General features: G+C 38.0%; 1 protein-coding gene across 1 annotated transcript in view; it reads left to right on the plus strand.

Annotated features, from left to right (window-relative positions):
- LOC104386933 (catenin alpha-2-like) overlaps nt 1-22,086 on the plus strand; it is a 69,414-nt gene that overhangs the window by 10,281 nt on the left and 37,047 nt on the right. Inside the window, exons 5-7 of the mRNA XM_009995616.1 lie at nt 8,749-8,900; nt 16,662-16,775; nt 20,284-20,465. Coding sequence (XP_009993918.1) covers nt 8,749-8,900; nt 16,662-16,775; nt 20,284-20,465 — 448 coding nt within the window. The remainder of the gene's footprint in view (nt 1-8,748; nt 8,901-16,661; nt 16,776-20,283; nt 20,466-22,086) is intronic.

Here is a 22,086-nt window from a genome sequence, read left to right on the forward strand (position 1 = left end):
TCTTTTTGTGATGTATCCTTTCATTCCATGATTGCCTACTGTGCTGGCCAGGAGACACCAGCCTGCAGACACTGCTTATCTTGATCCTGACATTTTATCTTTCTGTGGATGATGATTCAATCAGGACAAAGTTTGGAGGTTTGGTTGTGGCTCTTTTACGTCAATCCATATCTCACGATACTTAGTAATGTAACTCCAGACATCCCATTAATTTGTCTGATGTGCAGCTCACCCCGACCGTACAGGAGCAAATCCAGCATTTCCTGAAGGTGTTGCATTCCCATGTCTGTGTTGCAGAGTTGATTATATCCATGGATAAAACAGGAGCCTTCTGTGGAACACCAGAAGATTTAACACAGATGGCCCAAAGTTCACTTCGGCATAAATTCAAGGCACTCTGAGAACATTGGTTTTACAGCCTGTGGCTGATCCAGTGGTGCAGTGCATTGTCAGAGAAGGCTGATTCTTCTTAAAAAGTCTTGTGTTTACTGCAAAATGCATATTTGTCATTTTACATCTATCCTTTAACCATTTCATCACAGGCAGGGCTAATCTGTAAATAGCAAGAAGAGAAAAGAAGGTCTTGTTCTTTGGACAGTGATGTTTCATCCTTTTCTGTTCCACAGGACTTAAACTAGCATACTTGGAATTTGGCTCTGGATTTGCTTTTCCTCTTTCCTATGTAACCAGTATGAGACACATGAAGACTGATATCCAGAACCAATAAGGATTCACATTTTAACTGATGTAATGGAAGTTAGTGGCAACTTCTCTGAGTGCAGAACAGTAACTCTCTGAAAACCCAATCCAGGGATGTAAATACAGCCATAGGTATATATGGGCATTTCTTAATCCATGACAACCAAAATATTATTAACATCTGTATGTGAGTGCATATGTCTTTGCAGTGTACACTACAAAGATACATGGATGGGAAATCCATTAGTCCAAGCAACAAAATATTGAAACCAAATCTGCTTCTTGGAAAACCAAGTTGGTCTAATTAGACCAGTTGGTCTAATACTGTTATATATTGGATGCTATTTCAGTAGAGCTTTATAAAGCTTTTTCTTTTTTAATTAGCAGTATAATAATCAAGACTGAAATTCTGTAAACTCTTATATTATATGAGACCAGGGTTTACTTAATCTTTTATGAAATATTTAGTATCTTCTGATAAGAAATTTCCAGTTCTTCTAGAAAAGAGTTTGGCAAACACTTCGAGCTAAACAAGTTGTCATGTTCAATTCCTTATTCATACTTCAAACTAAATTGAGAAACTGCTTTCCTCAGCAGAGTATGACAGATATCCCATAGGAATTTATTTTTTAAATACCTGCTTATAATACTTAAACTTCCCAGCAGTAGACTGTGTTGTTTCCCAAACTAAGGAAAATAATAAATAATGAAAATACTAAAAACGAAACAAAACATAGAAGAAATTTCATTCAAAGCTCTGACATTTTAAGCTATAGGTTTGTTAACTTCCTGTACTAAAACCTCTTAAATCTGGGTAATGGTTCAGCTTTTTTCCTGACAGAGCATATTTTTTTTTAAAGCAGTGAGTCATTCATGGATTTTTTCTGTAATGGTCTCCTCAATAACCCCTACCTTACGACACCACCAGTGATCCTGGATAATTTTGTTGATTTCTGTGACGTACACAACTGGGATATTTAGAAGAAGCACAGATTCTCTGCATGAGATTTTCAAGGATCCTTCCTTCAACTTTTAGCAGTGAGTGGCCCAAACCTTTAGATGTGTCATTCTTTATTAGTCTTATCCAAAACATACCAGATTTTTACAGTCACTTAAGGGCTATTTTTACCTAGTCTCTATGAATGTGGCATTAAGAAAATAAAATTTCCAAAGGACAACTACCAATGCTTAAATGAATGCAGGGCTACCAAGAGCCAGCCAGAGGGCAAAGCTGAGCATACTGGGGTATGTGAGATCAGGGATTTATCTGGAGCGCAAGAGACTGTCTGAGGACAGGCTGGCTCCAGAGAACAATCTCTAGTCTTTGAGAAGGGTGATTCCCTTGGATCCAAAGCCCTGGATACCAGAAAGAGTTGAGTAGGTGCTTGTCTGTTTAAAATTAAGCTCTAAGAATGTAGACCTTAGGAAGAAATTCTTTGCTGTGAGGGTGGTGGGACCCTGGCCCAGGTTGCCCAGGGAAGCTGTGGCTGCCCCATCCCTGGAAGTGTTGAAGGGCAGGTTGAATGGGGCTCTGAGCAACCTGGTCTGGTGGGAGGTGTCCCTGCCCATGCAGGGGGGTTGGAACTAGATGATCCTGAAGATCCCTTCCAACTCAAACCATTCTATGAATAGTCATGATTTTTATGGAAAGTGGGCACTTCTTGCTCAGCCAGTGCACCCTCATGGGCACCCTTCTGTTTTAAAGCCAATAGTGTTCCAGGATTTGGTGCAAGAATGTGATTTATTTATGCCTAAAGTTTGTTATCCAAAGTAAATACCTGGTCTCAGCCAGTCATCTGTCCTCCCTCTCAATTCAGTGGGCAGAGGAATATAAGAATTTGATTTAGCTGAACTTGAATTGCTTGCTTAAAGTAGGTGTGATTAGTTGTCTAATAGGAACATCTGTTGCTCTCCATTTGCTATAGGGAAACAGAGATTTCCTGCTTTTCAATGTAGGAAGTGGGATGAAACCAGGCCAAAGTTCCTAACTCCCCTTGATACCAGCAAGAATTAGAAACCTGTGCACCTGGAAGAACCTTGAACTGTATTGCTTTTTTCTGTCTTAAATACCCTTTTCTAAATTACTGAACATTCACATCTACTTAAGATTGTAAGGAATTTGAGTTCCGAAATTATAAGGCCATTAAAGTGCATAAAATTAACCAGACATTAATTTAATCTTGCACATAATGAAACTTAATATTCTAATGCTATGAACAATAAAGTCCAAACATTCTTTTTAAAAAAAACTCAATAATGTTATTATGTAACTTAACTTTTCCCTATCAGTGACCTTGTTGTTCCTATATTACTATTCAGAATTTTTTGCTATGTTTTTAAGTAAAAACATTGCAGTAAAAACTGGTTACCACAGGAGAAAATGTCAATAGAGAATATATATTTATGAAATCAATACTTACTTGATAATTTGAATGTGTAGGAGATATGGTGGGGGAGGGTGGAAAAGAAGAAAAGCTTTAGAAACAGTATTTTCTATGAGGAACAGAATGGTTCACAAGAAAATGCAGGTTGTTATCAAGACATGAATTTACCCATGGTGATATACTATTTTTTCTACTAAGCTGAGAGTAAAAAAACATCAAAAGAATACAAAAATAATCAATAGATTAAATGAAAGTAATTTTAACTTTGTTTTTTCCCAGTTCTCCATAAGCAGTTCAGCTTAGGTTTTCTTGGCCCTAATCTTACTTTCAGTGCCATTGAAAACCAATCTACAGAAAAGCTTTAACATCTGTGTTTGTTAGAATGACAAAGTCAGTAAATCAAAAGTGTTGCTATTAACTTGGGACCTGATTCTGTCAGTATTTATGCAGGTGCCTAATTAATTCATGTACTTAGACTGGGAGATGCTCTGGATGCATTGTCAGTCTAGGTGTGTGCATTACTGTTTTCAAGACCCCAGCTCAAACTAAGAAAGCAATATTTAATTTTTCCCCCAAAGTATTTATTTGCTTCTGAATCTGAAAAGTGTAGCCCATCTCTCTGTACGTAATACACAAATCATCCTCTGTGTGGTACATGTACATGTTTCACTGCCAGATGCAGATTTTATGCCTTTGCTTGTAGCTCTTTCGCTGTCTGCGTAAGAATCATGGAATCACAGACTGGTTTGCATTGGAAGGGACATTAAAAAACATCCAGTTCCAATCCCCCTGCATGGGCAGGGACACCTCCCACCAGACCAAGCCCAATCCAATCTGCCCTTGAACACTCACAGGGCTAGGGCAGCCACAGCTTCTCTAGGCAACCCATCCCAGTGTCTCGCCTCCCTCACACAAAAGAATTTCTTCCTAATGTCTCACCTAAATCTCCCCTCTTCCAGTTTTGATCCATTACCCCTTGTCCTCTCACTACAAGCCCTTGTAAAAAGCCCCTCCCCAACTTTCCTGGAGCCCCTTCAGATACTAGAAGGCTGCTAGGAGGTGTCCCTGGAGCCTTCTTTTCTCAAGGCTGAACAAACCCAGCTCTCTCAGACTTCTTTGTACAGTAAATGAGAGATAGGAAAGATTAGAGGTTTTGTGGATGCAACTCAGGTGTTTCCCCATACATCACTGCCATGGAGCCCCTAAAGTGTAGCCCAATATCTGTAACTGGAGAATAATACCGTTCTGAACTCAGTTTCCAAAAACTTTACTGCATTAAATGAGAAGATATGCTTAGAGGAACTATAAGTAAGTAATAGCATCTTATTAGTTTAAGATGTTTTTTCTTGCTTGTCTAATAAAAAATGAGCCCTGATGTGAAAATGCAATTGGCAAGCAGGCAATTCATAATCTAGTTTGATAGCTATTTCCATTTTGAAATAGCAGATGATGTATACATGTAATAATGTAAATTAAGGACTAAACTATAGCCAGCTCTGCAGCCTCAAAGTTGTTGAAAAGTTTTCACACCCAATGGGCAGTTCCCATGGAAATACAGTTGCTCAAGAATGAGTACCTCATTGTTACCAAAATGAACAAAATGTAATTTTCCATCTCCTCCCCATGGCCTGATGCTTTTGAATCTGCTGCTGCTGGAATGAACAAAGTGTGTCACGACTGTTGGCATCTTTCCAGTGGCATAATCAAAAAAATTACCTCCTGTGGGGCTTCAGGCCTGAACATTATTATTGTCAATCTTCATTGGCTGATCTAAAGGACTTGAAAATTTAAGTAGGAGGTGAAAAAATCTCATACAGAGAGAATATGGGAAAATATGGAAGAACCAGTAATTCTTTGACACTTGAGCTCTGCTTTGACCTGTATCTATTTGTTCCTCTTGTGCATCCATTTCAAGCAAAGTTTGGTCATAAATCCAATAGAATTTTATTAGTAAAGTAATAAATAACTAAAACATCTCTCACATGTGAACATTCGTATTTCTAGTGAGAAGTGCTTCTTATTGTAGCACATTTTGCAGGATCTGGTGCTGAAGACTATAAACTGCCTGTTAAATACTGTCACAATCATTTCCATTATACCAGGGGGAGTTCTGATTTGGCAAGTAAACAGTCTCTTCAAATATTTCACTTCTATATCTCCCTTGTAGATCCTTGTGCCCAAGACCACAAATTTAGAGGGTCTGCTTGTGATTTGACTAGCAGAAACAATACAGCACAAAATCCCTGCCCTCTTTTTCTGTGTCCTTTCATATTCATTGGTCAAGTAAAAAAAAATTGGAAAACAACTATAGCCCAAATAAATGTAAATTACAATGTATATTGCAAGAAGACAAATGAGGTTCTCTTCCCCCTCTCTTCTGCCTTGGTGCGGCCACATCTGGAATATTGTGTCCAGTTTTGGGCCCCTCAGTTTCAAGAAGGACAGGGAACTGCTTGAAAGAGTCCAGGGCAGAGCTACAAAGATGATGAAGGGAGTGGAACATCTCCCTGATGAGGAAAGGCTGAGTGAGATGGTTCTCTTTATCTTGGAGAAGAGGAGACTGAGGGGCGACCTCATCAATGTTTACAAATATGTTAAGGGCAGTGTCAGGACAGAGCCAGAATTTGTTCAGTGATGACCAGTGATAGGACAAGGGGCAGTGGGTGCAAACTGGAACATAGGAGGTTCCACGTAAACATCAGAAAAAACTTTTTTACTGTGAGAGTGACAGAGCCCTGGGACAGGCTGCCCAGAGAGGTTGTGGAGTGTCTTTCTCTGGAGACATTCAAACCCTTCTGGACATCTTCCTGTGTGATGTGCTCTAGGTGATCCTGCTCTGGCAGGGGGGTTGGACTAGATAATCTTTCTAGGTCCCTTCCGACCCCTAAGAGTCTGTAATTCTGTGATTCTGTGAATTGCAGTGGTCAACTATAATAAGCATCTTTATCTTTTTTTTTGAGGAGAGAAATAATCTGAGCAGTGAACTCTGTCAAGATATGAACAATCTCCTTGGGGAGTTGGTGGAAATTCCTTCATTTGAATATGTTAGACATGATTCAGAAATAGCTTCTAGATAAAGAGCAGAGAATAATTTATGTTACTTTGACTCAATTATGGTATCTAAACATAGAAATATATGTCTGGATACAACCACATAATAAGGGTTTTATTGGAAAACATTCTCATGTCATTCCTTCTTGTTCACATGCTACAGAAATCTTGTTTGGGCACTCAAAAAAGAGGCAGAGTACTCCAACTAGGGCCTCACTCTGCAGTTTCACAGTATCTTCTCTCAAGTCTTTTTTTATATAGTGTAATAATTCTAGATTGACATCTGCCATTTTATACAATAGCATTGAATTATTAGACACATTGCAAAAATCCATTTGACTTCTCTTTCTGGTTTAACAACACACCACAGGTAATTCTTCATTGAGCTGCTTTTCCTTCTAAGAATGTCAGGTGTGGCCATATAAAAAATCCCACTGAGGTCAAGCTGCATCATATCTCCTGCTCCTCCCTACCCACTAGTTTGCTGCCCTGACAAGTAAAATGTTGTAATAACTTGATGAAACCTATTTTGACAAATCTGTGGCCTGCCCAACATCTGCTCATTATTTACAAGAGTATTAAACATTAATTGCTTTACATCATGTTTCATTTTCTTTCTGGGTACAGAAATTAGGCTCAGTGTGCTGTAATTCTTCCCTCTTTTCTTCTCTACATTTATGTAAATAGAGATGTGCTTTTTCTGTTTTTAAATCCATGGAGCTTTCACTGTTACAGTTTTTCTTGAGTTTTCAAAGATGATTCAAGAGTTGCTCTGATTATTTATCTTTCAGTAAGCTAAAACTTCTCAAATACATGAGTTTATTCAACTCTTTTAGTCTTCCCCCAAGCTTTGGGTTTTACTTTTTAAAAATAAAAAGCATTGGTTTTAAAAATATTTTACTTTATTTTTTCTTGAGACTCCTTCATAAATATAATGACCTTATGAGCTTGGGTGCTAAGACAGTTGGAAGTTACTTATTCCCTTATCTTACTTCAAAACTTTTGTAGCTGGGTAAAATCTGCATAAGTCATCACACATCTTTCATCTGTTTACATGAACAAATGTATATGTGTATATTTCTATATAGAGGCAGAATAGACACAATTTGAATAGATATGTCCCTTTAAAGGGTTCCCCTTTAATATCCAGTCAGTAATAAATGATAGGACAGTTGAACTTGTAGTTGCTGCTAATTGTTCTTGTAAACTAGTCTTGAATAATTTTTTTTCTCATGTTTTTGCTTTGAATCAGACAGCAAATAAGATGCATAAAACAGATTTTTTTTATTAGTAAAATATATTTAAGGGCACTCAGTCAAGTAGAAAATGTGGTTTCCTGACACAGCAAAAGTTGCCTTCCTATGAAGAATTGTCACTGCTCTTGATCAAAATCCCCCTTTATATTCATCAGCTGAGATCAGCCCTCCCAAAAAGTGTATTAGAAATAGGGTCTAGGGAAAAAAAATTATACAGAAAGATAATATTGCAGCAAAAAAAAGTCAGCTGAGTTAGAAATCAAAATAATGAAGCTGGTTTTTATGATTTGGATACCTAGATACTAGAAGAGGGCAAAAAATAAATATATGAATATAGTGAAAAGAAAGCTATGTCTAAGTCTTATACTTGAGACAAGTTCCTTAAGTGTGTAAGAATTAGTCCCAATGGATTTTATATCCATGTTTCTAATGAAACGTTGATTCTATTCATCCTGTACTGTTTGAAAGCAGAATTGTCCAAGAATTGTGTTAAAATACTGAAGAACAGAGGTAACTAAGTACAGAAGTATAAGTGCATTATAGTTAGTGGGACCTGGTGTTCATGTTCCTGTTTGTAGGATTTGGGTTTAAGTTGTTAGAGGTCTGATTCAGGGAACATTTATCTTTCTACATATGCAGAAAGTGATTATACCTTCAAAGGAATCCTGTATAAAATTTGAAGATAAGCCTCTGGTAACTTCAAAGAATGCCTTCAAACTATTTACATAAGTAAACAGTTTCTTTCAGATATGTTTTCAAAAAGCTCATACCACAGTTTATAATACTGTTAAGCTAAAATCTATGGCTGTTTTTCCTTTTATACACATGAAGGTAGTGAGGTAACAGGATGTTAATTTATGTGCTTTCACAAAAGTAATCTGCTAGATTTTGCATTTTATCCCTTATATGATTATTATTATTCATTATGAGCTAGCCAGTAGTTAGTTATTTAAACTAGTAGGCATAATGGCTACATTTTGCTTTGATCATTTGGTATAAATACATGCTGTGTTCATTCCAATTTGCAAAGGTTTTAAATGTACTTTCCTGTCAGCTCAGATAGCTTGCAGGCTTAAAAAAGTTAGTAAGTCACTTCTTTTAAAAGACATTCTTTGTTGTGCAATTGGAGGAGAGAATATGAAGATCAATATTTTCATGCTGTCAGAAAATTTGCTGGAGCTCTGCATGTGAACAGCCAGTACAGACTCACCCCATGAGCCTTCCTGAGTCTTGAAATTGTAGCAAGAATATGTACCACATCTACTGGAAAGTATTTCTGCCCAAAGGCAGGCATAAAATGTTCACTAAAGAAGGTGTCTAATCTTATTGCCTTTTTATTTTTATATTTTTAAATCTAGTTATGCCACGTTTTGCTGAACAAGTTGAGGTTGCCATTGAAGCTTTGAGTGCGAATGTCCCACAGCCCTTTGAAGAGAATGAGTTCATAGATGCCTCCCGTTTGGTTTATGATGGAGTTCGGGACATCAGGAAAGCTGTTCTCATGATAAGGGTATGTAAGGCACATGGGGAATAAAAGGTGGGACTTACAAAAAGGTATCACATTGGATGAGAGGAACATAAAAAGCCCTTGGAATCAACTTTGTTCCATAAGCCAGGAAAGCTTGATGTTGAAACAAGCGTGAAACAAAAGGATGTGCAGCAAAAAAAGAATTTGCAAGTAAATAGATGAGGGTATTTTAGGAAGTGAACCACATTTGTTAATCACCTAGGAGAAGACTTGATCACAGGTGCCAACAAACTTCTTGTAGTAGTGTTAATTTGCAAAGACCTTCAGAGTTTGTGTTGATTATTGTGGGTTTTTTTCTTCATGCACTGCCTAGGATATGAGGTAAGTCTGGTTAAAATCTAAATTAATAAATAAATTGCTGCTCCAGTGAGCTCTGCAGGGATGGTTTGGAGTGTTGACTGAGGTAAAGAATGTGTCTCTCAGTGCTGACTAACCAGTTGATTCTGTTTGCTTAAGCATCTCTAAACAAACAAATAAATTATAACCACAGAGCAACAAAATTCTTGTGAGAGTAGATGTGTGTCTTGCTTTTCAGTGTAGTCTAGAGTCAAAGATATAAAAAAACAACCAAACAACAACACAAAAAAAACCCCAAAACAAAATCAAACCCCAACGAACCAAACTTGTCTTGGACATTTCTTCAGCAATTGTAACTCTTATTTGGAACACAAACTGTCTGGAATCTGCCCCAGTGAAAGCCACATACAAATACAGCTACAGTGAAAATCACAAAGAAAACATGTGAAGCAAAGAACTGTGCTAAAACAACAACCCATCCCTTTGAGCAAACAGGTAACATACACTCGTGGTTATGGGTATATTGTGGCTCTGATGAAAGACTTCAGGCAGTTGGAGCACTCTGGAATAGCTTCATTTCAGTCATCTGTCATTATATATTAAACATGTACAGTATAAGATTTTGACAAGCTTAGTTTTATAGATGCAGAACAAAAATGCCATTTCAGTACCCAGTGCTGGTCTCAGGTATCCTGAATTACTGTCAAGACTGATGATGGGAGAAAACCTGTCCTGTTTCCTGGGTGTGCAGCATCAGGGTATTTGGAACTCTTCTGGACTGGGATGGAAATGAAAGATCTGCATAGTAAAGGATTTAAGTCTTTCCTTTGATTATCCAGTTATTTAGTCTGTAACAGTTGTTTCCAAACTTCTGTTTGGAACCACTTCTGTGGACATGTTAATCTTTTCTAATATCTCATGAGACATTTCAAGTGACCTCATGAGACACGATTATCAGGTGGTATCTGCTGTAGACCCACACTTCCCCATCCCCTCTGCAGGGGAATTCCAGCACCCCCCTGTACCACCTGTACCCTGTCCAAGAGAAGTTGCCATGAGACTGCCCATGTTTCTACTAAGTACTAAGCTAACATGTTTCTACTAAGCACAAAGCACCATTTTAAATTCTGGAGGCACTTTCCTTTATTTCATTGCTGTCTTCCTGTTATGTTTCCTAGTTTGGGAAGCTGATCATCATGCAGGCTTCACAGTCACCTCAGAAATAGCCCAGGTTACTTCTGCAATTGTATCACTGCCACTTTCCTCTTCTTGTGTGATATGAGTGTCACGATCCGGTATTCGGATACGTGGCAATTTTTTATAAAGGTGATCCCAAATGGTGAAATTAAGACACAAACGAGGTCAGATGTCATGCACACAACAAACTTTTATTGCAGTAACACAACAAAAGTCCCTAGAGCAGATAGGACAGGAAGGAAAACAGAGACAGAAAAGAGAGGAGAAAGCAGAGAGATAGAGGACAGCAAGCGAGAGCACAGTTACCACCCACGGTCCAGCGATGTTGTCGGTGGGGAAGTGGTTCCTGGTGGGGAAGTGCTTTTATGCACCCATAGAGTCCCAGATTTTTCTACAGTTCTTGCCCACTGCACCTCCACTTTTCTCCCTTTTGCATAAGGGAGAAAATCCTCCTGTCCTCTCCGTGATAGCAGGGGCAGGTATGATGCCAGGGGCTATGTAGTCTTTGTTTGGCTAATTGATGAGATCAGCCAAAGCAAAAGAGAATGTTGAGTCAACTGGCACCACAGGATTAGTTTGTTGCAGTGGAGTTTCCGTCCTAGGAGGTAGCTTGAGACTGGCACTCCTTGTCTTGTCCTGCTGAGTCAGTGGTTTCCATATCAAGGCCTGGTTATCATTGGATATTCTGCTCCCAGCGCCAGCTGTAGAACTCCTTTGTCTCTGGTCTCAGCATGTCCCACACTAAACTCCCCAGTTCTCAGGTAGTCCTCGCAGGAGGGGGTTGGGTGGGTTGCTGAGACATCTCTTTAGTCCATCAGCAAATGTTGTTCAGCTCTCAGATGCCACAAGACAGACGAGATATCCTGAGTGCCAGAGTCCATCACTTACCTCTTGGATTGTTTCAGACAAGCACTGTACATTCTGAATACCACAATGAGTTAATGAATTCTGCTTATCCAGATTAGGAAGATGTATTTTGCATTCAGACAATTCACTTATTTAGGGAGCTAAATGTAGTGCTCCTTACCTAGGCAGATTCCTAAAGAACATAAATGGACTGTGAGTTGACTGGGAAAATCCACATATACAAAATTGCAGAGACCAGAGTTTGCTGAATCAGAACCTTATTTTCTGTAGAAAAACAAATTAGTTTGAGATGTTCTTTAGCATTCCCATCTGGACATCTCACATTGAAATGCAATGTATAATTAAGGGGTGAGCATTAAGCTGTAAAAGACAGTCTTTACAATACTTTTATCTAATAATAAATTAAATCTCATGCAGCTCTTTAATTCAGGCTGTAAAGCTTCTTGCAGAATTAGAAAAAGAAAAGAAACCTTGCAAACTTTTTAGAGCATCTGACACAAACAATTATTTCCAGGCAGTAATTGTTCATGAGCATGTCATGAATGATTGAATTTATCTGAGACGATTCCCTCATTCCATGGAGAAAATAAAGCCACTTTTAAAATTAATTTCTGTTGGTATTATTACTTTTAGCAAGCTGAAGGAAAGGGGGATAATCTCTGTTCTTCTTTTCCCTTGAAAAGGGGGAGATTTTATTGTCCCTTTGGAAGAGAAAGACTAATTTTTTGCATTAGGGACTATAATTATGATCTATATAGAAGAAAAAATCTTTCACAATTTAAGAAGTTGTATAAATAAATGTCGTAGTATAATCATAGAACCTAAAAATAAGGTAGAAAATAATAACTTAGTTCCAACCTTTTTTATATTACTGCATAGTGATCAAATTCACTTTGTTTTTTTCCACAGCTACTTATGAAATGTTCTCTGTTATTAGACAGAAACTCAACAGTTAAGAGGAATCATACTGGCACTTTTTCTGATGTATCTCCCAGGGCAGTCTGCTCTTTTCACACGTGGTCTTTGCTGTTGTCCACCTTGCTGTTCAGTTGCATCTAGGTTAGCATCAGTGTTCCATGTGTTGGGATCAGGAGTGCAGTTTTGGAACTGTGGTGGCTGAGACCCAGCTGGCAGCAGAGCACCACGTGTCTTCTCACTTAGAGCAAATGGTGGGATGCAGAAAATATAACAGCTCATGGGATGACACAAGGACAGGGAGGGTTCACTCACCAGTTAAGATAAGGTCACAGGCAAAACAGACTCAGCTTGGGGAAAAAAATCAATTTAATTTGTCACCAAGCAAATCAGAGCAGGACAATGAGAAACAAAGCCAGAACTTAAAAATACTATATCCCCCACCCCTTCCTTCTTCTAGGGCCCAAATTAATTTAAACTGACAGAGGGTAGATTTAGGTTAGACATTAGGAAGAAGTTCTCCACTGAAGGTAGTGAGACACTGGCACAGGTACCCAGGAAAGCTGTTCCTGGAATTGTTCAAGTCCAGGTTGGATGGGGCTTGTAGCAACCTGGGCTGGTGGGAGGTGTCCCTGCCCATGCAGGGGGGTTGGAACTGGATGATCTTTGAGGCCCCTTCCAACCGCAACTATTCTGTGATTGTAAGTTGATTTTATTGTAAAACATTGAATAGCTGAAGACCTGCTGTGAGAGAAGTTCTCTGTCTTTGCTACTCAGACACTGCTTGCTGCACCTGAGTCACTCAGGCTGCAGCTGCCTCTGTACAAAAACAAGTGTAGAGAACAGTGTGGAGCTGAATAGAAAAGCATGTTATAAAGGCTTGTTTTTTTGTTTATTTGTTTGTTTGTTTTCTCCTTAGCTTGTAGAGTTAGAGGGTATTTTCATGGTAAAAAATTCAGGAATATATTTTGAGCCTTTCTTTCCTCTCCTTACAAGGCTAGATTGACTTGGTTACTCTGCTGAAGTTCTTGTAACTGCATCTAGCAATTTTTAAGTGCATACAGCACTATAGCATAGTGGGGTTTCTGTCTTCATTAAGTATATTTGAATTGGTGAAGTGTTAAACAAATAGCATTTATACATCTGTATATATATGCCATTTGATTACTTCTATGTGCATAATTCACCTTTTTATACTGCAGTTTAAAAGGATGAAATAAAATTATATTGATGAAAGATATTTTGTTCACAGCAAGATCTTTAGTCTAGCAGCCAGAGAGAGAGATTTAAAAAAAACAAACACAAATGTTTCAAATGACTGGAAGTTGAAAGTCAATAAATTAATATTAAACATAAAGCATACTTCTTAAAAGGGAAAGTATATATTTACTGGGTGATTTATCTGGGATTGTGAAAGAGTCTTCTTCACTGGGAGAATTAATCTGAATTAGATGAAGAGAAGAAAATGCTCTATGTGTAGTAGAGATACTATATTTAAAAAATATGGTCCTGGGAAGTGTTATGACCTGTGCTACAAAGCAGATGGACTAAAAATTATGAAAATGGTCTGTTGTTTTTTTTTTTATAAAATCACTGACTCCATAAAATCTATTCATTTTAGAATTACTCTAGCTCTTTCTGCCACTGGTGATTGTCTGAGTTTTGTTTGGAAACTGTCTCCAATCTGAAATCCATGTTTCTTACATCTGTGTGACCATAGGTTCAGGTGTCTGCAAGGCTGATTCAGTCCTTCTGTCTTTCAACTCAGATCAATTTAATTCCAGGCTTTGCTGTCTTGGAAACAAGGTTTTAAATATCGAGGTCCTGTAAGTTGTGCACAAAATCTAGAGTTGTTATGTTTAGAAGGCCCTGCTGGGAGTAAAAATCTGTAAGTCATGGTGCTTCAATATAATATTTTGGTTTTTTCTCCTCTGTGTCTAAACAAATAGGAGAGCATTTTATAGATGGGCTCATCTCCAAGAGATCAACCTAAATGAAGCAACATTGCACAAGTGAAAAGCATGCAGTGTGTTTGAACTGGCAGCAGACAGATAACAGCTCACTGCTGTTCTTCATCTTATTGAAAAATGTAGTTATTTTTCAAAGAAAATGAGGGTATTAAATTCTCCACACTTGAAAAACCTTAAGAGAGGGAATCTGAAAGTTAGTTTTGAATTAGATCTCACTTGTACAGAGAGGAAGTACAGTTTTTCTTAATGGTTGCATTAACTTGTCCTTTTGGTTTGCACTACATTTTCTCCAAGTTCAACATCTGTAATCTGTTAAATTTCAGTCTTGTGAAGACCATAAACTTCAAGATTATGAATGTCAGGCAGTAACAGCTATATGTTTCTTTCTGAATGTTTCTTTCTGAATTTTTCTTTTAGAATAAATCCCTGAAACACAGCATTTTCAGAATATTTTAGCTCTTTTTAAGAGGCATCCTCACGTCCTTACTGGTTACAGTGTTGAGATTTTGAATGTTACACCCTTACTTTACTGCAAATCCTGACTATGAAAACCTGGGAAAGGGCTGCATGTTATCTTTTATAGTCTTAGATATAAAAAGTGGCAACAGAAGAAAGTAAGAAGATTATACTTGGGTGGGGAAGGGGTGCTGGTTTTATAATGACCAGTGCAACTGGCTGGTTGAATGGACTTGAAGGATGAATAGGGAAGAGCCAGGGCTTGAAACTCTCTCCATCCTTGTTCCTGTTACTCACAGTAAACCCTATGCAGATAAAAAGCTGAGCCTTATGACAGGAAATACTCTGTTGCTCAGGCTGTTGTGTGATTATCTTAGTAGCTGGTTTCCTTATGACAGATTTTAAAGTAACATCCTGCCCTCAGGCAGCTGAGTAGAGTGGAGTGATTAAAGGCAATTGGAAAGCAAAAGCCATTGGCCATGATAATGATGTGTACCGATCTTTTTCTCTTTTCCAGTGGCAGTGACTATGAATTCATTTTTTCACCTAAACTTCACCTCCTGTCTATCCTGTTCCATACACTATTAGCACAGGCGTCTCTTTAGAGTTGCCCGAGTTTCATTACCATACTGTCATACTTTGTTGTTGCTTCTTCCAGTGCTCAGCATCAAAACATGTATCCTCTTTCAGCCCAATGAAGATGGCTGAGTTTTACTCCCATCATGTGCACTTCACCATGAAACCAGCAAAGCAGCTGATTTCCCATTACAAACAGTGATGTGCTTTTCATGTTGGAAACCAGGCTGCAATGTAAATATCACTAAAAGGCTTGTCTACATTATGTCAGAGGGTTTGGACCACTTCGTAGTGACTGAGCATCTTCAAGACAGAGCTGTAATGAGAACTGGCAATGATTAGCACCTCTGCTACCAAACTTGACATTGTCGCCAAGCATGAAATGCCAGCCTGGATGATTTCTTCTGTAATGGTTGGCTCTCTAGGTTGACACAGAGGCATATGGGTATCCAGGAAGGTGGGGATTTCCCTGCACAGTTACTATGATCCTTTCTCTGTTACCACCATCATATATTGTACCTACAGAAGGTACTTGTGTCCAGATCATTGTGCTAGATGCTGTTCAAGCACAAAATTGAATATAATCTTCCTCCTGAAGTCTGTATCTAGTTTTGCACCATTTATATTAAGTAAAATACTAAAGGGTGAGTTAAAGTAGACTGTCTGTATAAAACAAAGAAAATTTTTGCTTCTAATTTTTTGCTAGAAGGTGAAAAAAACAAATGAGCAAATCAATCAGCTATCTTTTTTCTTCCTCCTTCCAACATTTTACACAACCTGAAGCCAGCATATACATAACAAGGTTTAATCAGTCTGCCCACAGACCCTCACACATTTGTAGCACCAGAAATGGAAATAACGTGGTTTCAGTTTAGGGGATGAGGCAAATTCCAAAGCTCTGTATCTGAAAAGAACCATATGAAGTAACAAGATAAAGCAGTTTACATTTGTTTCAAAACTGGTTGAAGTAATTTACATTTTCTTTCAAGGGGAAATTTCTTGCTTGCTTTGATAACTTTTTCTTCTAGGATGTTAGTTACTCATGCCAGGTATTTACTTTTGTTTTTGAAGATTATGTGGAGATTCCAGTAATGGAATAGTATTAGTGTCCATTCATATATGAAATAACATTATTTTGAAATACTGCATTCCACTTGTTAGTGTTTCCAAAGGATGTTTGTTCCTGGAACTGCATTCATCATGTTAACAGAGTAAAGAAGAGTTGCAGCAAGGTAATGATAAATGCCATTTGTAAAGAAAAGTGGAATTGAAACAACTTCATTTTTAAGACAATTCGATTTTCACTTGACTGCTTGGGCTGACAAGTTAATTCAGAAGGGAAGAAAAACATCATTTCCTGGGTGGGTAGTCAATGAAATAAGAGCTTACTGTACATAGGACTTGGTATCCTTTATAAGCTGGTCATCTCCTCTCTCTTGCTTTCTCTCCCTGTCTCTCTCTCTAGACCCCTGAAGAGCTAGAAGATGACTCAGACTTTGAGCAGGAAGATTATGACGTTCGCAGCCGAACAAGTGTCCAGACTGAAGATGACCAGCTTATTGCTGGCCAGAGTGCAAGGGTGAGTGCAAAAGCCCTGTACTGCATTGTCTGTAAAGCTGCAAATGGAAAGCTGTGCCTTGGGAAGCCAAGGCAGTGATTTCAGATCTTCAGGGTCCCTTAGGAAAGGGCAGGGGGTAAAGGGACAAGGTAACCCAGGTGTTTAAAGGTGGTTTTTTTATGTCTCACGACCTATTTGAAAAGCACTGACTTTATTGAATGGTCTTCCTGAGGCTTATGGGATGCCTTTTATCAACTGTGTGCTGTAGGAGAAGGCCTTGCAGGTTTGGAATGTGATGAAATTGTGGGAGCAGTCGGGAAATTATTAAAAAAGAAAAAAAAATTCCCATCAGGGCACCATGTGCTGTATCCAGAGAAATCTTACATTAGCCATCTTTACCAGTGTGCAAACGTGTCAAGAAGATCTGCTTCAACTACTGAGTAGTCCCTATAATTTAATTGAAATTGAAGACATTTGTTACTGAGTCAATGTAATTTTACCAGGGTAATTACATCATGATAAACTCCAGTCACTGTGATTTGTGACCTTGGCTGGTGCATGGGGATTGCAAATTAAGCTGATGAGTGCTTCAGGGGTCACAGGTGCTGGAGAAGTGAAGTTTGTTAACACTCAAGATTATGCCACCCTCTGATGAATGTTTACATTTTACTAAATAGGCTGCTCAGCTCAAATTATTAACAAAAATGTCATCAGAATATAATTTGGGGGGCAAACAACATTAGGAAAATATGTTTGGGTCCAAAGAGAGTTAAAAAAAACAAAACCATAAACATTTTCCATCAGAGAACCAGTAGGAACTGGGAATTCCCTGAATTATTTTCATGGTTGTTTTGTACAGGTTTGCAGGTTTCTTCTGATGAGTGCTAAAAGTGAGGTAATGCACCAAATTAAAAACATCCTTCACACACACACTCAAAGGCTGTAGCAAAAGCTGGTAAATAGAGCAGTGACTTCTTACCTTGAGTTCTGGAAGAGGATTTGTAGGACTGAGAACCTAAAGAACAAAAGGCAACAAAGCTTTGAAAGATCACTTCAGAGGACCATGAACAAGGTCCTCTGCTGCTGTAGGAAGACCCACAGTTTGTTAGGGCTTGACACAAGCATTTTACAACCTGAAAGGAAAAAATATAGTAATGAAAACCTTTATGAAACTTACTCAGAGGTATTAGAGGAGTGCAAGACAGGTACAGTGGAATGGGCTGAGGTTTCTTTTTTTATCTTAACTTCATTTTCTTGAATATTGAATACAGATGGTAAATAAACAGTATCATGTGTCAGTAAAGTTGGTTTTCTGTCAGTGCATCCCAAATACAAACTATTTTGTCCTTGTTTATCAAGGATATACTGTGTATACCATTACCATCCAGATGAAGACCAGGTAGGTTGTAGATCCCACCTCAGAGAGCTAGGTGACCAGCAGAATGATGCAGGGGTAGCTTGCCCTGAGCACTGTATCAGAACTATGTTCTGGATGCAGATGACTATCTTTGGGGGATTTTTAAAGACCAAAAAGTCCTTTTTGATATATTCAAAAAGTTGACTGCTAAAGTAAGTCTCAGATACACAAATCTTGAGGTACTAGACAGTTACTCAACAGTCTTATTATAATTATTTATTTATTTATTTTTGTTACATCTAGGATTAGGTAGCAAATCATCCTTTTTTGAGCTGAAAACCAAATGAAGACTGCAGTAGTATTTTTACTAAGAACCTAGTTCATCTAGGGACTTGGGAGTCTTAAATTCTATTACATTTATTGCGGTTATTATTACTGCTGCACTTAAAACCTTCTGTTTTGATCAGCTACACACTGTGTAAACATAATATATTATAAAGACAGTCCCATTCCAGAATAATGTAAAATGCAATCTGTCACAAGAAGCAACAAACAATGAAAACCTCAAATGAAAACTTGCTAAACAGAAACTGCCCAGTCCACAGCCTTGTGACTAGTTGAAATGAGTCTGCTAAGCAAAGTAGTATCTTATTTGAACCTTTTCTGTAGAAAAGCTGGATTTGTTTATTTTTTGGTGGAATTTAATGGCTTCTTTTCATATGCTTATTCCATAAAGCTATTAGTACTTCATATTGGTCTTCAGTAGAAATAAAAATTGAATATACAAGCTACATTTGCTATAGGATATAAATTGGAAAATGCATTGACAGCTGGAATAGAAATGTTAAAATCCTGTATAGAAGTTTGAAGGGAGTGCAGGTGAAGCTGCTCATAGAGAGAAACCCATGCAAGACATACAGGTTGGCTTTCCAAATTTTACTGTTCCTATCATGTATTCTTAATTTCAGTTAATTAATCTGTTCTTAGTGTTTTATATGTATTTTATATATTTATTTATTAGCTTGACTTACCCTACATTTTCCTTTGGAAGGGCTCTTATGCTACCATTTGAACCTGCTGAGTTACATTGATAAGGCCTAATTAAAACCCATGCATTGAATTCTAATTTGATTAACTTGCAAATTTCTAATTTTCTGATCTACTGTTTATAACCTTTTTAATTTCTGTTTTGGAAAAGGTCAATTATGAATTTTTAAAAGCCGACAGCATTTTAAGAACATGGAGAGAGAGACTTCAGCTGATTGAAAGTGACATAAACAAGAAAAAAATGTAATGACACTTAAATATGTGTCACACCCCATTAAATGCATAGTGTGGTCTTCAGAACCCCTGAAGCCAATCAGTAGCTCAACTTGGAAATCATGAGTGGAAGTGTCCATTTGATCTTTAGAAGTATTTATGAAAATTTTGTAGGGTTTTCTTTTTTTGTTGTTTTGGGGGGGGCAGGGAACTCTCTGCTTTGTTGATAATGTCGAGGCAGATTAGTATCAACCTGGGTAATGCCTCTTTGCAGATCTTCCAAGAGACAATTACACCACTAAATATTATTGAAAGGTACATTCATTACAAATGAATCACTTCAAATGTATTAGCTTGCATGTCATAGCTTATTTTAGTGTTGGGTTAAGCAGAAAACTTTATTTCTGACACAGAATGGGACCAGAAGAAATACTGGAAATTCAATCTGCCTTTTCCCATAAATGTCATTCATTTTTTCTCCCTAAAAGTTAGGATTTCACATAAATTTTATTTAATTTTCCTGTATTGACTAGTGAATAATCTGTATATCATGGCATCGCACATATATTTATTTTTTTTTAATTATTGAAGAGCTATAAACATCCTGTGAGTTTGGTTTTGCCTGTCCTAAGAGAATCCTACTGGATTTTGCTTGGCATCTTCAATTGGAAATATTCAAGATCAGGCCTAACCAGGCTCTGAGCAACCTGGTCTAGTCAAAAAGGTCCCTGTGCAGGGCAGGGGGGGATGGAACAGATGATCTTTAAAGGTCCCTTTCAACCCCCATTCTATGAGTTTATGATTCTTTGAACTCCTTTAGACACTAGAAGTTGGGCACACTGTTTGGACAACTGGAAATGTGTCATTTCTAGCTTCCTTTTTCATGCCCAGCTTCTCCCATTTTTTCCCCAGGCTATCATGGCTCAGCTTCCTCAGGAGGAGAAGGCTAAGATTGCTGAGCAGGTAGAGATATTCCACCAAGAAAAGAGCAAACTAGATGCAGAGGTGGCCAAGTGGGATGACAGTGGTAATGACATCATTGTGTTGGCAAAGCAGATGTGCATGATCATGATGGAAATGACAGACTTCACTAGGTAAGGACAAAATAACCTCAGCTGAGGACTTTTTGTTTGTCTTAAGTGAAAAAGAGGCTGAGGGGGATCTCATCAGTGCTGATCAATATCTACAGGGGGTGTCGGAGGATGGGGCCAGACTCTTCCCAGTAGTGTCCTGGAACAGGACAAGGGGCAATGGGCACAAACTGGAGCACAGGAGGTTTAACCTAAATATGAGAAAATCCTTCTTTACTCTGAGGGTAACAGAGCCCTGGAACAAACTGCCCAGGGAGGTTGTGGAGTCTCCATCCCTGGAGACATTCCAAACCTGCCTGGGTGTGTTCCTGTGGGATCTGCTCTAGGGGATCCTGCTCTAGCAGGGAGCTGGACTAGATGATCTCCAGAGGTCCCTTCCAACCCCCACCATTCTGTGGTTCTGTGATTCTGAGTGTGACTTCTTCAGACACCCCACATCTCTCCCTTTTGTTACAATTCCTAGCCTATTCAGATGATGCTCTGTGTTTTGGGGAGTGCAAAGCCAGGTAACAAACACCAGATGTAGCAGGATGGGTTTTGCTGGTCTCCATGTGCTCCAGATATTTCTCCACATGGGATTAATCACATGAAGTTTTTATCCTATTTGCAAGTGCATTTTATTTGCAGATCATCTTGAAATTGAGAGGGAAAGGTAGTCTGTAGCCTTACAGACACTCAACTGACATTTTGTTTAGTGCCATCTAAATGCATGTGCCTCTCTGAACTTTAAACATTTGTTACAATTTGTGTCCATCAAGAATAATGGCAAAACTACTTATATATTTCTGAACACTGAACTTCTTTCCAAAAAAAACCCAAATGAAATGAAACTGTTCTGATCTAATACTTTATTGGAGCCTGTCAGTAATGATGTTTTTTTGCTTTAATTTAATTTTTCTATTGATGTCTTGTTCTTTCCTAATTGCAGAGCATCAAAAAGGCATTTATTAATGATATCACAGAAACATAATTATTTAGTTTAAATATAGTTATATTATTAATCATACCAAAGAGAACATTTTTGCAAGATTCTTTGAATTACAGATCACCATAATAAATTAAAGGTCTTTCAGAGTTTATTTTTAATGGGAGGCAAAAAGTTTAAATGGTATTTATCAAAATATAATTAGACAAAACTGGAAAAGAATTATCATGTTTTTTTCTTGAGAATTATCACGCAATTTCCATTTATTCATCTCACTGAGGTGCTAGAACAGATTTCTTAATCTCAAGCTTTGTTTCTGGAGCCTTCAAGCCATTTTTGAGGAGACAGTCTCTGCATTGACAATATAGGGTTTGCACATACTGGATGGATGGATGGATAGATGGATGGATGGATGGATGGATGGATGGATGGATGGATGGATGGATGGATGGATGGATGATGTGTGTATGTAAATGTCTTTAATTTGCAAATTACTATTTTCACTTGCATAGTTAATTGATAATAGTCAAAAGCAAACATTATCTACTTCAAATATACTTATGCACATAGAAAGTTTGCTTACTTTAATAGATTACTACTATGCTTCTTTCCAAGTAATTATTCTCTCAGGTTCATTTTCTCTCTGTTTGTCCTTTTACAACTATTGTTTTTTTAGTAGATTCACCACTCCTGTATATC

Source organism: Chaetura pelagica, unplaced genomic scaffold, assembly GCF_000747805.2.
Source record: "Chaetura pelagica isolate M959 unplaced genomic scaffold, ChaPel_1.0 scaffold34, whole genome shotgun sequence".
Taxonomy (NCBI): Eukaryota; Metazoa; Chordata; class Aves; order Apodiformes; family Apodidae; genus Chaetura; species Chaetura pelagica.